The 18,579-nt window shown below is 36.5% G+C and overlaps 1 protein-coding gene across 1 annotated transcript in view; it reads left to right on the top strand.

Moving 5' to 3' along the window:
- Positions 1-18,579, top strand: part of VEPH1 (ventricular zone expressed PH domain containing 1) — a 245,087-nt gene that overhangs the window by 132,441 nt on the left and 94,067 nt on the right. The window contains 1 exon segment of the mRNA XM_019440365.2: positions 689-1,086. Coding sequence (XP_019295910.1) covers positions 689-1,086 — 398 coding nt within the window.

An 18,579-nucleotide genomic window follows, 5' to 3' on the forward strand; every position in this document is an offset into this window, starting at 1 on the left:
TCACAGTGCTTCTGTTATCCAAAGGAGCTTGCTATAAATACAGGGTCTCCTGGGTGGCTCAGTCAGTTGAGCAGCCAACCCAATTTCAGCTCAGGTCATGATCCCAGGGTCCTGGGCTTGATCCAGCATCAGGCATCAGGCATCAGGCTCCATGCTGAGTGTGGAATGGGCTTGGGATTCTCCCTCTCTCTCTCTCTCTCTCTCTCTCTCTCTCTGCCCCTCTACCCCATTCATGTGCTCTCTCAAAAAAAAAAAAAAAGAAAAGAAAGAAAGAGAGAAAACAAATGGAAAACAAACCTGTGGCTTATTTTTTAAAAATACTTTTTAAACATAAATGTTATATTGAGAATGACTATCAGAAGCTTCTCTTGTTTTCTGATGAAAAAGCAGACTCCGAAGTAGAAAAAAAGAATACAAGTGTATAAGTCCACCATTTTCCAGTTAGTTTTGCCATGAAATTGATTTTTAAATCTTTGTTTTTGGAGGTGGCCTAGATCTTCAAAGATTTGGCTTATTACATAACTTGTTGCTGGTCTATGTGTTTTATCAAATCTGTTTGTAACACCAATTTATGGTCTCCCTTTCTAGAGGAAGTAACTTTTCCCCACTGTTATTATCCTTTCTTTTCCTTCTCAGTGGATGCTAGCTCAACTTCTTTGCCTGTCTTCGCTTTTTGTTTATATTGCAGGTCAAAGAGTTTGGCTTTGCACACTGTGCTAACAAAGAGCATGAGTTCAGATGATGGGGAAATTGTAGAGAGTGGAGACATGCCAGCTAGGATCATTCTTTCAGAAACAGATCCACTTAGCCAAGGAAACGACAAGTTGCCCTTTAAGGCAAACTCTGACAGATCACAGCTGAGAAATTCTTCAGTTTCACACCCAAGTATTATACATACAGAATCAGAGAATTTGCCAGAGACAGTTAAAGAAAACTGCCAGGAAGAAACTCCAGAAACAACTGCAAGTCCTGTAGAATACCAAGATAAGCTCTACTTGCACTTAAAGGAAAATTTCAGTAAAGTAAAGGCATATGCTGTGGAAATCGGAAAGAAGATTCCAATCCCTGATCAGTGTACCATTGAAGGTAAGTTCTTCGAATACCCTAAACTTGAGAAATTTCAACTATCACTGGGGAAGAAACAAAAAGGCTCAAATCATAAAAATTGCCATACCCTGGATTTTTTGTAAAATAGATCATTTTAAAACACCCTTAGGTTATTTTAATTGCTTTTTTTCCCCCCAATAAGGTCAATCATCTTTTTGATTCCTATTTGAATCTACTTAGGTACACCTAAGCTCACCGACTCTGACTTTTTCAGACCTGAAATATATTGTTCCTGATTCCCTGTCCCTAGTGTTTAGGAAAATTCTGGAAGAGGTCTGTGTTTCCCAAAGCAGGCTCTCGGGTAGAGGTGCAGCCAGAGACATTTTTTTCATCCACATAATAATGCAAGGAAGCCATGTACAGCATTGAGCCCCAGGACATTTTTCTCCCATTCATTCAATAGCACTTATGAAGCAATTACCGTGCGCCAGGCACTGTACTAAAAATTCAGCTTTGTGTGAGATTCAGCTATGACCCAAACAGACACAGTCCCTGGCTTCTTGGAAATTATAGAAAGGAAAAAGTGAAATCATAGTCAGGAGATGATGTATGTCAGGAACCAGTAACAGTGTGAGCTAGTCAGAAAACAGAGAACAAAGTAAAAGATGTCAGGAACTGAGGCATCCCTTGGGTGCACAATTTAAGGAGGTGCCAAAAAAGCTCAGCAAAATTTTAAGTAAAGAAAGGATTAGTATGTCTTCCTAAGTCATATTGGAGCAGAGGCAAAAGGAATATGAAGTAATATTGATCATGTTTCCACTTACAATTTTGATATTTTGTTCATTATGAACTTTTTGTGTTAATTTTGATTTCTTAAAATATTACTTATTTTGACCACTAGATTTTCTGGTGCTTCTTAAATTTTGTGCCCTGGTACCGAAAAAGATGATAGGTTTGAGGCACAAGTGCTAAAATGAAAGAGTGCCCAGGGCAAGCTCATCCTTCTGGCAGTGGGTTGAACAGGTTTGGATATTTTGAAGGCACTATCAGGCTAATTAGATTTTTCCTGCGGTTCTTCTCACTTAACAGCCATGCTATTCCTTTCAGATTAAGACGAAGGTCCTGGACCACTTGTTGGGCATGACAGCTTTTCACAGGCGATGCCCACGTAGAAAAAGCTAGGCAGCACATCTTTCAGAAAGAAACACAGCTGAAGAATAATGAGTCCAATTCATATTCACCCACCCACTGTCATCCCCCTCAGGGGATGGTACTAGGAAGGTCCCATTTTCCATATTCTACTTTCTATCCCTTCTCCCACTCCAAATCAGAGGAAAGAATGTATTCTCATGCTAACAAAGGGAAAGGAATGTATTCTAATGCTCACAAGGACTTGGTAATGACAAATACTGTCTGTGTGTCTGTAGAATCTGACATTTTCAGAAGTGTTTACAATAATTTATTGATTAGGAGTCTTAAAACTTTTTTAAAGAGTGACAATAAAAGCGGTATTGCTCATATTCAATATAAGTTTTGGACAATTAAGTATAGTAGGACTTGAGAATAGGTAAAGTCAATAAAACTCAATTAACACAAACTTTTTATGATTTCCCATTTCACTAATATTCTATGTATTTAATGCACAGGTTGGAGAACTTAATAGAAATGAGGTTACATGAATTTCCCAGCTTAAAAAAGGAAACCTGTAGCAAATATAAAGTTAGACACATTTCCACCTGCCAGAATAGTTTTGTTTTTTAAGTTTAGGTTAAAGCATTGAAGCTTTAGAGTGAGTTTTAATCTTGTGAAAATGTAAGGCAGTCTCACAGTTACTTCAAGCATCCAGTTGTTAAAAACCCATGTTATTTCTTATTGCCTTGAATTATTTGAGGACTTTGAGAGTTAACTAAGTGGCTTGGGATTTTTTTCCAAAATATTGAAGGAATCCATCATCTTTACTAAAAACAAACAAGAATCAAAAGGTATTTTCTTTTGATGTTTCCTGCCAGGAATGACCTAGAACTGAGTATGTCTATTTTTTTTTAAGTTGACATTTTGGAATTTGTTCACATTTTTGTAACTTCCTGGAAGTTCCTGGAAAATTCCTTGCACAGAGATATGTGTGAGGGATTGAAGATTTATATGACTCACTGTAAATACATCCACTGAGAAAGGACTCGTACTGACTGCAGGGGACATGTTGTTACTATTCCAGGGATTGTGTAAACCATTCAGAAGAAAGCCAGCAGTCATCTGGCTGACACAGTTTTGCTTGCTGTCATGAGATCACTCAGCTCAGCAATATCACATTTCTTTTCTTAGAAATTTATTAAAGAAAGATTTAGGGTTAGAAACTGTGTTATGTTTAATGTGTTGTGGGTGTAAAAGAGGCATATTTGGTCTTTCTTGCTGAATAATTCAAGGCAATCAAGAAGCAAAGGGAAGAAGCATAAAAACCACTTCTACAACAGGGAGAGTTAAAAAGATAAATAACCAGCAGGAAACAAGAACAACAACAACAAAGTATTAAGAATAATTTTAGACAGATGTCATAATGTCTATAGTACAAGAAAATGATAAAACAACCTTTAAAGAAGTTCTTTTGGTATTGTTTTGAATCATATGAAGAAAAAAAAAACTGATATCTGATTTCCTTACTCTGACCTGCAAAAACATCACTTTAATGTGGTTCAATCTAATACTTCAATAATAAACTGTGTTGAAAGAACAGGAACCTCACTAGTCACAGCACAACAGAATCCAGTATTAGGTGAGTCAAGGTCAGAGATACCATTCTTATCCATAGCCCACCATCTTATTATTGCATGATATTAATCACAGCGGGACAGGCAATGGAGTATAAATAGAGCAGCACAAATCTATCATCATGTCTGGAAAAATTGTCAAACCCCAGGTCTTATTGAGGTTGGGTCAGCAGTGTCATTTTGGATATGAAAGAGCCTGTTATTCCCAAGTCAGTAATTCTCTCCTTGGTCTTATAGGCCTCTCGTGTGGGTGCAGGTTAGCCAACCATGGAAAGTTATATATTCATATCCAGAGTGATGGTCTGACATCACTGACTGATTGTATTTATATACAAGACTGAAGGAATTTAGTTCATTAGCCAAAGGGTATTTTAAATATCTGAATCACTGGAATTCCTTTATGTGAACAAAAATAATTAGAGGTTAAAAGAATCCAGAAATGCATGATATTGAAATAAATCCTTGAAAATCTGGCCCATCACTGGTGTTCTATAAAGGATGATATAAAAGCTTACAAGAACCCATCAACGCTGCTTTGGTTTGCTTTGAAGTATTTCCTGATGGGGTGAAAATACATCCCATCTGTAAAGCATATCAGCAAGCCTGACTTGCAGAAAGCTAATTTTAAAGCTAGTAATATCTTCCTTTCTCTAATAGACCGACATGAGTTGATTTTTCAACTTGAACAGATATAAGAATACAAAAAAATAAAAGTTTATTATAAAATCAAGAAGCAGCTGTTATTTCATAATTAATTACAAATAAAGATTTCTTATTGAAAGTTTGCATATAGTCAACTCCAACCTCATGTTGGCATGACCAAGGAGGCAAAGCCAACCCAGCCCTTACCTCTTTGTCCTCGGTTGGTCTAACCTGAGGGACGATGATAAAACCCATTCATTTAGTGGTTCTGGAGGAGGTTTCCTTCTTTTTTAAAATACATTGGTAATTGTGGGATTAGGATCATTTATCCCTGAGGAGAGTTGTAAGATTTGGAGACAGAGGAAAATCCTAAAGCTTTTCCACACAATTTCAGAGGGAGAAACAGCAAATAAGAAAATATTGCAAATTCCTTGGTGTCTTATTCATTGATATGGTCCACTTGGCCCCTGTTTGAAGGACAGTTTTCCCTAACAGCTTTCCTTGGTAGGGAAAACTTTTCTAGAGAATTTTTCTTGGTGCTTTGGACTTTATCTTAGATTACCTCTCTGCCAATTCCCATTTTTCCAGAGTGAACTTTAGTCAAAAGAAGATAGATATAATGGTGACCAGATTCTCCTCTTAACCTTCTCCTGTCACTCCTATCCTGGTTCCAGTCATCCTCAATGTCCCATGAGAAACATTTAAATAATATGGCTAGAGGAAGACCTTACAAATCCTTTTGAAAAGATCCCCTCCAAACTCTTCTTTTGAGTTAACATCAGATTACTGTCCTTGTTCATCCCCAGTAGAGTAGCTGCAACACCCTGGCAGGCAACCACATCACTGGTAAAGATGTTATGCACTTAAATATACAACTTACTTGTTTGCAAAGTTCCACTAGAGAACATCACATAACTTCTTTTCTCGTTAGTTATATTTTCAAAAGCTACTTCTAAAAAGAAGGAGGAGAAGAAGGACAAGTTTTATTTTCTTTGAACATTCAAATAGATAAGGAAAAATGCCCTGGGGCACCTGGGTGGCTCAGTGGCTTAAGCTTCCGACTTCAGCTCAGGTCATCATATCACAGTTGGTGAGTTCAAGCCCCGCCTCGAGCTCTGGAGCCTGCTTCAGATTCTATGTCTCCATCTCTCTCTCTGCACTTCCCCGCTCACGCTGTCTCTCTCTCTCTCTCTCAAAAAAAATAAACATTAGAAAAAAGAAAGAAAAATGCCTTAACCATGCTTTTGAACAAAATGGTGTGCTACTTATGTGCATGTTGGTTTACCTGACATATATCTATGAATGAGAAGTATCTTCAACTAGGAGACAGTACAAAGGAAAATTGGTAAGTATATGTACACTCAGGCTATTTTGTATGGAAATCCAGGAGTGATTATCTGCCTGTATATCAAATGACTCGTCCAAACCCTTGAAATGGTCAGTTCCCCTAATATAGTGCCCACCTTGGATATGTCTCTAATAGGTTTAAAAAGACCTTGCTAATAAATAAACAGAAGTAAAAGTAAATACATAATAGAGCAAAAATGCACAGGAGTGCATTTTGATATATCTCACCCAAAGGCAGCCACATTAAAAGAAGGAGGAAGTGGGGTGCCTGGGTGGCTCAGTCGGTTGAGCGTCCGACTTCAGCTCAGGTCATGATCTCACGGTCCGTGAGTTCGAGCCCCACATCAGGCTCTGTGCTGACCACTCAGAGCCTGGAGCCTGTTTCAGATTCTGTGTCTCCCTCTCTCTCTGACCCTCCCCCATTCATGCTGTGTCTCCCTCTGTCTCAAAAATAAATAAACGTTAAAAAAAAAATTAAAAAAAAAAAAAAAGAAGGAGGAAGGGAAGAAAGTGAAAGAGGAGGTGTCTTAGGTACAGAAGTAGTTGTTGTGAGAGATATAATATTCTCAGCTATATTCTTCTAAATGTATTACTTTTAAGATAGAAAGATATGGCATTATACTCTTATATCTGTAGTTAGTATTTCTTAATCTTTTTTTAGGGAAGCTCGTACTCGGAGATTATTAGTAGTAATCCCTTGTTGTCTGGGTGGTTGTCTTTAGTCCAAAGCATACAGTGCTGTACAAAAAGGTCCTGAGCCACTGACTGTCAACAGCACAGGAGTACATTCCAATCCAGCTTGCCACAAACTAAATTTCAGGAAGTGAATGTTATTTTTCCGTTTGCTTCCATTATGAAACTGGCAGTATATGCCCTGTAGGGAAACAAAATGGTCCCTGGATATCATCAAATCTCACTTAAAAACTGAGCAAATCCATATTTCTGAGCTCTGTTGATGTTGAAGAGCTGACAGCCAAGGAAACTGAAAAGAGTTTTGATATAATATAGGAAAAGGCAAAAAAAAATTAATTTCCTCTTGTTTGATCCACAACAACCATCAAACTTCAGATGATGGAGGATTTTAAAGTGTTTTTCCAAAAACGCAGGCAATTACATAATTGGCAACCAGGAGTCCAGGTATTGATAATTTGGAAGGTATTTATTTGTGTCACAGTCTATATTCATAGAGTTGTGTGTTTACAAACAGCAGATAAGTCTCTAAAGCAGACAGAATCTCATGTCATTTGTTGGAAGATCCATTTGGAGTAAGAGAAAAAGAACTATGTAAATGACACCAAATTCCTATGTTTCCTCTGCTCACATTTTTGCCCTGTCCATATTAGAGATCAGTAAGAAATCATAAAATGAATTTTTTTCTTTTTTTAAAAAAAGTTCAATGCACTTTTAAAAATAAATTGCTTTATGGGAACATCATTTTTCATGTGAAACATTCACATCAATTACCCAATAGCCATTAAAATATTATGCCACCATTAAAATAAGCCACAAATGTGGGAAGCATACCATTTCAGAAACTCAGAGTATGATTCTGTTTCTCATACCAAACATCCTCATTTCTAATAGCCTTTTCATTTCAGCTTCTGTCATTTAGTAATATGCATTTATGCTTCCTTTATATCTTTTTTGTGGTTTGGTAGCTCATTTTTTTGCATAAGTAATATTCCAACGTTTGGATGTATTTACCATTGTAGAATCATAGAGAATAGCTTCACTGCTCTAAAAATCCTCTCTGCTCTGTCTAATCCTGATTCTTCCTTTTTCATTAATTCTAGAAATATTTCTGAGTGCCTACTCACACCAGCATCCTTCTAGGAACTTGAGAAATGTCTGTGAACAAAACAGGCAAATATCCTTGGCTTCAAAGTGATAAATAAATAAAGTAGGGTGTTGGAAAGTGTTAAGTGCTACAGTCAAAGAAAATATAGAGCTGGCTAAGGAGAACAAGGACAGAAAAGGATTTACATATATGTATATGGAGAGGGAGGCACTTCTAGAAAGACACACATAAAACTATCACCACTACTTCTTTCTGAAGAATCAAATTGGGGTAGAGGTAGAGAAGAAGTGGAGGGTAAAGGCGAAACTTGCACATTTTTAAAGTACACATTTCTGCAAGGTTTGGAATTTTGTAATTCCAAAAACCCTGTATATTACAGGGTCATGGATTTTTAACCTGTACTGGTTAAAACTGTCAGGGGCCCCTCGAAAGGGTCCCAACCCCCCTCTTTCCTTCTTTCTTTGCCCTGCAAACAGAGCAACTGTGATATAGTTGATGTTATACAGGGACCTTCCTGATTGATATTTAAACCAAGAATTCCACAGCTTAAGGAAACTTGAAAAGCACTCAGTTGGATCATTTTTAAGGTCCTTTAAAAGAATCTTGTGTGCTCTAAATTAATTAATTCTAAGTGTCTTATGTCAGAGCTAGAAAAATGTAAATGTTTGTTATTTGGCCAAGTTTTTCATCGGCCTCAAGTTTATTGCTAATTTTATATCTCCAGTGTAAACCTAAAAAAAAAACAAAAAACAAAAACTTCTCTTTCATGTTAATTTCCAGTCCTTTTTTTTCCAGACATCTGTATCCATCAACTTACAATAGTTTATTGGGAGAAAATAGACCAGATTGTTCAATACTTTTGAAGCTTGTCACACTGTCTACCTGGATTTATTGATATCTATCAAACAGCAAATGACCAGCCATGATAAGCAAATCAATGCATTGTGCCTGTATTGACTGGTCTATTTTTTTTTTTTTACTTTTTTCTATTTTAATTCCAATATACTTAACATACAGTGTTATATTCATTTCAGATGTACAATATGCTGATTCAGCAGTTCCATACATCATCCAGTGCTCATCACAAATGCACTCCTTAATCCCCATCACCTATTTCACCCATCTCCCCACCCCCTCCCCTCATGTAACCATCAGTTTGTTCTCTATAGTTAAAGAATCTGTTTCTTAGTTTGTCTCTATTTTTTTCTCATTTGCTTTGTTTTTTAAATTCCACATATGAGTGAAATAATATGGTATTTGTCTTTCTCTGACTGACTTAATTTGCTTAGCAATATACACATATGTGTATGTATGTATGTATGTATGTATACCACTTGATCCATTCATCAATTGATGGACACTTGGGCTGCTTCCATAATTTAGCTATTGTAAATAATGCTGCTATAGTCATAGGGATGCATTTATCCCTTTGAATCAGGCCTTTCGTATTGTGGGTGTAAATACACAGTAGGGCCATTGCTGAATCATAGGGTAGTTCTGTTTTTAACACTTTGAGGAAACTCCATCTATTTTCCAGAGTGGTTGCACCACTTTGCATTCCCACCAACAGTGCACGAGTGTTCCTTTTTCTCCACATCCTTGCCAACACTTGTTGTTTCCCGTGTTTTTGATTTTAGCCATTCTGACAGTGTGAGGTGGTATCTCCTTATAGTTTTGATTTGCATTTCCCTGATGATGAGTGATGTTGAGCATCTTTTCATGTGTCTGTGTGACATCTGGATGTCTTTTTTGGATAAATGTCTATTCGTGTCTTCTGTCCATTTTTTAATTGGATTATTTGTTTTTGGGGTGTTGACGTGTAAGTTCTTTATATATATGTTCAATATGGAGCCTTTATAAGATAAGTCATTTGCAAATATCTTCTTTTATTCAGTAGTTGCCTTTTAGTTTTGTTGATTGTTTCCTTGGCTGTGCAGAGGCTTTTTATTTTGATGTAGTCCCAAAAGTTTATTTTTGCTTTTGTTTCCCTTGCCTTAGGAGACATATCTAGAAAAATGTTGCTACAGCCAATGTCAGAGACATTACTGCCTGTGTTCTCTTCTAGGATCTTTATGGCTTCAGATCTCACATTTAGGTCTTTAATACATTTTGAATTTATTTTTGTGTATGGTGTAAGAAAGTGGTTCAGTTTCATTCTTTTGTAGGTAGCTGACCAGTTTTCCCAACACCATTTGTTCAAGAGGCTGTCTTTTTCTCATTGGATATTCTTTTCTACTTAGTGAAAGATTAATTGATCATATAATTGTGAGGTTATTTCTGGGCTTTTATTTTGTCCTATTGATCTATGTATCTATTTTTGTGCCAGTACCATACTGTTTTGATTGCTACAGCTTTGTAATATAACTTGAAATCTGGAAATGTGAGGTTTCGAGTTTTGCTTTTCTTTCTCAAAATTGCTTTGGTTATTCACGGTCTTTTGTGGTTCCATACCAATTTTAGGATTGTTTGTTCTGGTTCTGTGAAACATGCTGTTGGTATTTTGAAAGGAATTGTGTTAAATGTGTAGATTGTTTGGGGTAGTATAGACATTCTAATAATATTTGTTCTTCCAATTCATGAGTATGGAATGTCTTTCCATTTGTGTCATCTTCAATTACTTTCATCAAGTAATTTCAGAATACAGGTCTTTCACCTCTTTGGTTAGATTTATTCCTAGGTATCTTACTGTTTTTGGTGCAACTGTAAATGGAATTGTTTTCTTAATTTCTTTCTGTTGCTGCATTATTAGTGTATAGAAATGCAACAGATTTCTGCACATTGATTTTGTATCCTACAACTTCACTGAATTCATTTATCAGTTCTAGCAGTTTTTGGTGGAATATTTTGTGTTTTCTATATATAGTATCATGTCATCTGCAAATAGTGAATGTTTTACTTCTTTCTTACCAATGTGGATGACTTTTATTTCTTTTTGTTGTCCGATTGTCTAGGACTTCTAGTACTATGTTGAATAAAAATGGTGAGAGAGGACATCCTTATCTTATTCCTGGTCTTGGGAGAAAAGCTCTCAGTTTCCCCCCATTGAGTATGATGTTTGCTGTGGGTTTTTTACATGTGGCCTTTATTATGTTGAGGTATGTTCCCTCTAAACCTACTGTGTGGAGGAATTTTACCATGAATGGATGTTGTACTTAGTCAAATGCTTTTTTTTTCTGCATCTATTGAAATGGTCATATGGTTTTTATTCATTCTCTTACTGATGTGACATATCATGTTGACTGATTTGCAAATATTGAGCCACCCTTGTATACCAGGAATAAATCCCACATGATCATGGTGAGTGATTTTTTTTAATTTACTTTAATGTTTATATATTTTTGAGAAAGTGTGCAAACAGGGGAGGGGCAGAGATAATGGGAGACACAGAATCCAAAGCAGGTCCAGGCTCTGAGCTGTCAGCACAGAGCCCAACACAGGTATTAAACCCATGAGCCGTGAGATCATGACCTGAGCTGAAGTCCGGCACTTAACTGACTAAGCTACCCAGGTGCCCCTGGTGAATGATGTTTTTTAATGTAATGTTGGATTTGGTTTGCTAGTATTTTGCTGAGAATTTTTGCATCTCTGTTCATGAGAGATATTTGCCTGAAGTTCTCTTTTTGTTGTTGTGTCCTTATCTGGTTTTGGAATCAGGGTAATAATGACCTCCTGGAATGAATTTGGAAAATTTCCTTCTTCTATTTTTTGGAATAGTTTGAAAAGAATAGGTACGAACTCATCTTTAAATGTTTGGTAGAATTCACCTGTGATGTCATTTTGTTCTGGACTTTTGTTTGTTAGGAGTTTTTTGATTACTGATACAATCTCCTTGCTGGTAATCAGTCTGTTAAAATTTTATATTTCTTCCTGCTTTAATTTTGGTAGGTTGTATGTTTCTAAGAATTTATCCATTTCTTCTAGGTTGTCTAATTTTGTAGGCATATAGTTTTTCATGATATTCTCTTCAATTTGGATTTCTGAGGTGTTGGTTGTTATTTCTCCTTCATTTGTGATTTTTATTTGAGTCCTTTCTCTCCCTCTCTCTTTGATAAGTCTAGCTAAGTTTATGAATTCAGTTGATCTTTTCAAAGAACCAGCTCCTGGTTTCATTGATCTATTATTTTTTTTAGTTTTTATAGCATTTATTTCTACTCTAATCTTTATTATTTCCTTCCTTATACTGGTTTGGGGGTTTGTTTGTTCTTCTTTATCCAGCTCCTTTAGGGGTATGAGTAGCTTGTTCATTTGAGTTTTTCTTGCTTCTTGAGGTAGGCCTGTATTGCCACAAACTTCCCTCTTAGAACAGCTTTTGCTTTTGCAAAGATTTTAGACCATTGTGTTTTTATTTTCATTTGTCTCCATATTTTTAAAATTTTCTTGTTGAATTCTTGGTTGATTCCTTCATTGTTTAGGAGCATGTTATTTAACCTCCATGTATTTGTATTATTTCCAGATTTTTTTCTTGTTGATTTCTAGTTTCATACTGTTATTTTCAGAAAAGAGGTATGTATGATTGCAATCTATTTGAATTTGTTGAGGCTTCTTTTGTGGCCTAATATATGATCTTCTGGAGAATGTCCCCTGTGCATTTGAAAAGAATGTGTGTTCTGCTGCTTTAGGATGGAATATTCTGAATATATCAGTTAGATCCATCTGGTCCAATGTGTCATTCAAAGCCACTGTTTCCTTGTTGGTTTCCTGTTAGTTTGATCTGCCCATCAATGTAAGTGGGGTGTTAAAGTCACCTACTATTATTGTATTACAATTGCTGATTTCCTTTATGTTTGTTATTAGCTGCTCTATGTGTTTGGGTGCTTTAATGTTGGGGACATAAATATTTACAATTGTTATATCTTCTTGTTGGACTATTCCCTATGATTATATAGTGTGCTTCTTTATCTCTTGTTACAGCCTTTGTTTTAAAGTCTAGTTTTGTCTGATATCAACATTGCTACTCCAGCTTTGTTTTCACTTCCATTTGCATGATGAATAGTTCTTTATCCCCTCACTTTCAATCTGCAAGTATCTTTCGGTTTGAAATTAGTCTCTTGTAGGCAGCAGATAGATAGGTCTTGCTTTTTTATCCACTCTGTCACCCTATGTCTTTTAGTTGGACAAGTCCTCAAGTCCTGGCCCTTCCTACCCTCTTTGATGTGGCCTCTTCTCTGCATTTAGTTGTGGAGTTTGTTTGGGTCCTTTTCTGGGTTGTTTGCTCTGGTTCAAGTTTTATCTAGTTGAATCTGTGGGATGAGTGAGTCTAGGGTCCTTCTACTCTACCATCTTTCCCAGAAATCCCCTGGGTTGTCTATTTTTATTGAAATTCTTTGGTTTACCTTATTTAAAGGAAACCAATCTTATTTCAAATCATATATGAAGGAACCTATGAAAATATAAATTAGAGGAGGTGATTCATTTAATGTTGGAGGAAAAAAGAGAAATAAAATAAATCTAGTAGTTATTTCTGAAAAATGTATCCCTGTAAATTTTCACAATTCCTAAATGTGGTTTGCAAATTTACATCTGAGCATGCTGGTGACCATAGTAAGAAAGGAAATAAAATCAGTGAAAAATCTAGAGTGTCCATAAATAAAGTATTATAATTTCTCAGAGGAAAAAAAAAAGAAAGAAAGGTATTTATTTAGTTAGTTAATGATGCAGTATTCACGGAAGCTAGTTCATCAAAAAAGGTGTTTATATTATGCAATAAATATTTAACCACTAAACATGAAAATAGAGCACTGATTCTCAACTACAGGCAATTTTATCCCCAGCTTTGGGACTTTTGGTAATGTCTAGACACATTTTTGGTTGGCATGACTGGGGAAGTGGAGGCAGGTGCTACTGTCATCTAGCAGGTGAGTAGAGACCAGGGATACTGCTAAACATTCGAAAATGGACAAGACAGCCCCCTGCCAAAACAAAGAATTATCCTGCCAAAATATCAGTGGTGGTTAAGACACCCTGCAACAGACCTTGCTTCTCAAAGTGTGATCCATGGACCGGCAACATTGACATTACCTAGGTACTTTTTAGAAATTCAGATTCTCAGGCCCATCCTAGACCTACTGAATCAGCATTTATAAGATCCCTCAAGTTATTGAGGGATCAATATCAGTAATTAATATCAGTATTAATAAGTATTATTAATATCAGTATTAATCAGTAATATCAGTATTAATAAGATCCCTCAAGTTATTCATATGCACATTAAAGTTTAAGAAGCACTGCTACTGTAGGAATGAGAAATTCCAGTGAATCCCAGTAGTAGAGAAAGTGATTTTCTTCCTCACAGTGAATTTGTGATTTAGTTAACTGACTCTTCATTAATAATCACCTCTTAATTGAGGAGATGACTATTCTTCTCAAGGACACTCAAGGTTACAAAGCTTTGTCATCTGGACTATTCATTAAATTTGTGGTTCCAGTCATCCTTTATTCTTCTCATGGGTTATAGGGTTAAGAAAGAATGAATAGGGTTCCAAGCCAGGAAACTACTCCATGGTGCATGTTTGAATTTGTAGTGTGTTTGGCTCTGACTCCTTATGAATGTGGAATTTAGTTCCTGATGGAGGTAGTTTTAATAGCTTCAAAATATCTTGGGTATCAAATATGCCTTCAATGATGATTAGTCAAGTTGTATAAATGAATTAGAAACATATGGATTACGTTCCCCTTAAAATATGCAGAGAATTAAAATTAAGCAAAAGTGTGCTAGAGGCAATGTATGCTTTCTTAAACCCAAAACATTGAAAAGTGGATTGAGACAGTGTATGTGCACTCACCTATCATTGATATTTACAGATTAATCCAGCTGGCCTTCATTCTTTTTAAGTATGTAATTATACATTGGACCATCTCCTCTCTGCTGAATCTAACCTGATTTTTTATAACTTCTTTTAAAGAACCGTAAAAATATTGAAATCAAATCTATCTTTTCCAGTAAATGTAGATAGGACATTCCTATACCCCTAGCATGTCTTTCTACTGAATTTTTATTTTTCAGTCACACCAGTTACACCCGGATGTTTTTTGTTTTATTTATTTGATTTTTTTTAACAAATCCTTTGAACTCTTAGAAACAATTGAATCTACAGTAAAAAAAAAATCAAGGCAAATCTTTATATTCTTAAAACACTGAAATTGTGCAATCTCTCCATAATTCCAATATCAAATGTGCATTGAACACTTAAGATGTTTGTTAATGTTTTCATAAATTTGATCATGTTTAACTTTGCATTTCCTGAACTATTGTGTGTTTTTAATTTATGTACAAAGCAAGAAGAGTTATTCTGTCTTCATAAAGCAATTCAATAACTTATCATTTAAAGGGTTTATTTGAATATTTAAAGCACTAGAATACAAAGAAATTTCCAAAGCAAAGGTTAAAACAATAGCATATTGCCCTTGGTTTGTTGAAGTGTTATCTGTGAATACCTTTAATGCAAATTATAGTGCCCTAATGTGTAAGAGAACCCATCTAAGTTCACCTTAGAAACTGGGTTTTCAAACCCTTAAAGCTTAAGAAATTTCCAAATGCTTTTAGTCAAGCACTATTATTGTTAACTTTTGAACTCATGCACATTTTAGGGAAATGTAAGCCATGTGTTTCAAATTTATTTTCACTTTATCCATCAAGATATGGTTTAGTAAACTCTTTTGATCCTTATGAGGTGTTTTACTGATAAAAATATCATCAAGAAAGGATCTTTGCTGGTATTAAGAAGAAACTGTACCCAAATTGCTGTAATGATGACCCCAGTGACTTTTGGGGAAAAAAAAATTTTTTTCTGGTTTTGGTCACACTCCTTACTGTTAAAGAAACAAACAAATCCACATATCTTAACATGGAATCATGGAATCAACTAGTTGTGGGCAGAGTCTGTACAGGGAGAATGTGGGTAGGCTACTTTGTTCATTCATGTTAGGCAGGGTTGGTCTTGGAACTACCCCTGTAATAAAGCAATGATGGGAGTTAAATCAATTAAAAGATCTGAGAAGAATTCCCCTTCTCTTTTTCAATCCAAAGTCTAAACTACCACCTTCTTGGACAGGAGACTCAAATAATTGCCATTAGCGATGCGTTTCTTTGCATTCTCACCATTTGTCCCTTTCCTCTAAACAGAATTGGCTCACATTCTCCAGACAGATGAGGGTTTGGAGACACAAAGACTTAAAAGGGAAAGTGTGGGGGTGAGGTGTCCTGAGTGAATGGGCCAGTATCATGAGAGCAGTTGGAGCCCTTAGCTACCTTTGCATCTGTCACTCAGTGCAGGGCCCAGTGCTTGACAATAGCAGCTCTGGAGGAAAAGCAGGTGACATCTTCGGTGGGCAGCTGACCAGAACAGAGAAATCCATGCAGCAATGAGTCCCACCACAGGCAGCCTTTGCAGCCATTGTAGGCCTTCTCATGTCACAAATCACTGCCTTTATCAGACAAATGAGCTTCCCAAAATACTTGTTTGTGTCCTGGAGTCTTTCACTACCCCTGCATGAAGTTCCCAACTAAACAAGCAGAAGCCCAGGGCACCAGACATAGTCTTCTCAGCCCCTGGGGGCCTCAGCCAGGCCCAACGTGATACAGGAGTAGCACTTGGAACCCAAAGAGATTCCCTGGGCCCTAGAGTAGGACTCAGGGTTCCTTGTTTTAAGGTTTCCAATAACTTGGCTTTTAGGGCTCTGGCTTTTAGATTGCCCAGTTATCTAATACCCTGTACACTTACATACCTTGTGAGACACCTGCTGAGGATGTCAGGCAGGGTTTGACCTCTCAGACACAGAGAGATAGAGTGGGATACTCCAACCACAGAAACTAAAATGAGAAGTGGTTGGAGGCGCCTGGGTGGATCAGTTGGTTAAGCGTTCAACTTCAGCTCAGGTCATAATCTCACGGTTCATGAGTTCAAGCCCCGCATCTGGCTCTGTGCTGACAGCTCAGAGCCTGGACCCTGCTTCAGATTCTATGTTACCTGTTTCTCTGTCCCTCCCCTGCTCATGTTCTGTCTCTCTGTCTCAAAAATAAACAAACATTAAATTTTTTTTAATGAGAAGCAGTCAGCACCATGAGTCTGAGTCTATATCCCTTTGACATCCTTGCAGACTCTGGACTTTCTCTATCCGCAGTGTCCAACATAGTGCAGAACAAGTGTTCAACACACACAACTGAATGAAGGAATGAACAAATGAACCAACAAATGGAGCGCAAGATGCAGGCCTGACCTAGGAGACAGTGTGTATATCATTTATGTGCAACTGAATCCCAGTCTCTTTGTCAAGTGGACTTTAACATTGCATGCAACTTTTCACTTATGGTTAGATTGATACCCTATATTTAATTAGGAAAAGAAAAACTAACTGTCTTGTGCAACTCAAAAGGTTGAAAGCACACAGACTTTTACAAATAAATTATATCTCAAACTCAGCATTTAAAAAGGGGCAAAATGTTTAGTCATTTGCTGGGAATATGTGTGTGGTATTTTTTAAAACACTTGATATACTGAAGAAAATACTGAATTAGTGGAAAGTGGTGACCATTGGTTCTTTTAATAAATGAGATTCCTTATAGTCATTTATAAACTCAGAGGAGTGGAGCATCTGTATGGCTCAGTCAGGAAGTGTCCAACTCTTGATTTCAGTTCAGGTCATGATCTCACAATTGTGAAATGCAGCCCCATGTTGAGCTCTATGCTGGGTGTGGCACCTGCTTGAGATTCTCTCTCTCCCTCTCCCTCTGCACCTCCCTCACTTATTTACATGGGCTCTCTCTCTCTCTCCCCTCCCTCCAAAAATAAAATAAAATAAAATAAAATAAAATAAAATAAAATAAAATAAAATAAAATAAAATAAAATAAAATAAAAATCAGAGGAGACATTCAAAAGTAAGGCAATTGGATGGGATGGTTGGGAGCATGGGCTTTGGCAGCTAGAGTAGAAACCAGAAGTCTCTTTTCTACAATAATGGCCAATATATTGCATATCTGAGAATTAAGTGAGATGAATATCCAAATATTACTATTCATAAAGCTTTTAGCACTTTTACCTGAAATTCAGTCAGTTTTCACATTGCAGTCTCCAGCTATCATGGATATTAATTACATACAGATTTTTTACTGTAGAAAAATGTGAGATGGGGAACAAGTGCATGGTGTAACTCTCTGAAACCCCCACTTCCCATATCCAGGAAAGGCATAGGCTAAGAAGGAAATGAGGCCAAGACTTTTATTCTCCAGAACAGTTCCACAGGCTGTGTCACCTGTGGGGAGGATGGTCTTATTCTCCAAACTACAACTGGGACATGTGAGCTGGAGAAAACAAAACTGAACTAAACTGGCTGCCAATTATTTATAACAATGGTTTTCAGACACAATTCTTAGTCTCTGAGTATTTTGCACCACTGAGATTTGTCTTGCCTGAAATTGTTTCATCTACAAAACAAACTTAGCTTATCATTTGTCTCTCAGAGGGCTAGCCCCCTGTGACACTAACTTTGTGACAGCTGATAGATAAATTGAATTTATCAACTAATAGCACAACACAATTCTAACCCATTTCCTGGTAGAAAAAAAACTCCTTGTGAAGTTAATTTTTTAAATAAAAATAAAAGTGTAATGTCCACTATAAAAATTTTAAAAATAGAGAGAGATAAAGAAAATTACCCTTAATTTTACCATTTTACTACTGTTAGAAATTTTATGTATTTCCTTCCAAGTACTTTGATCTTTCAAGGAAGTGCTATCACTTTTTAAAAGTGAAGATGCTTCACTTTTTAATTAAAATGGTGAAAATTTGGATTTGAAAAACCTGGACTGGTTTATAAGTCCAACTCAAAGACCTAGGCCAGCAATGTGCAATAATAGCTACAGTCTGCCACCAAATTTTAGCAGAATGAGCTTCTAAATGGAATATTTTTGTTGAAGCACTGGAAATAATAGGCCTGCTAGTCAACTAACATTTCTTTAATTTAATATATAAAGAGTTGCCAGG

Source organism: Panthera pardus, unplaced genomic scaffold, assembly GCF_024362965.1.
Source record: "Panthera pardus isolate Hobbes unplaced genomic scaffold, ASM2436296v1 HiC_scaffold_16, whole genome shotgun sequence".
Classification (NCBI taxonomy): domain Eukaryota; kingdom Metazoa; phylum Chordata; class Mammalia; order Carnivora; family Felidae; genus Panthera; species Panthera pardus.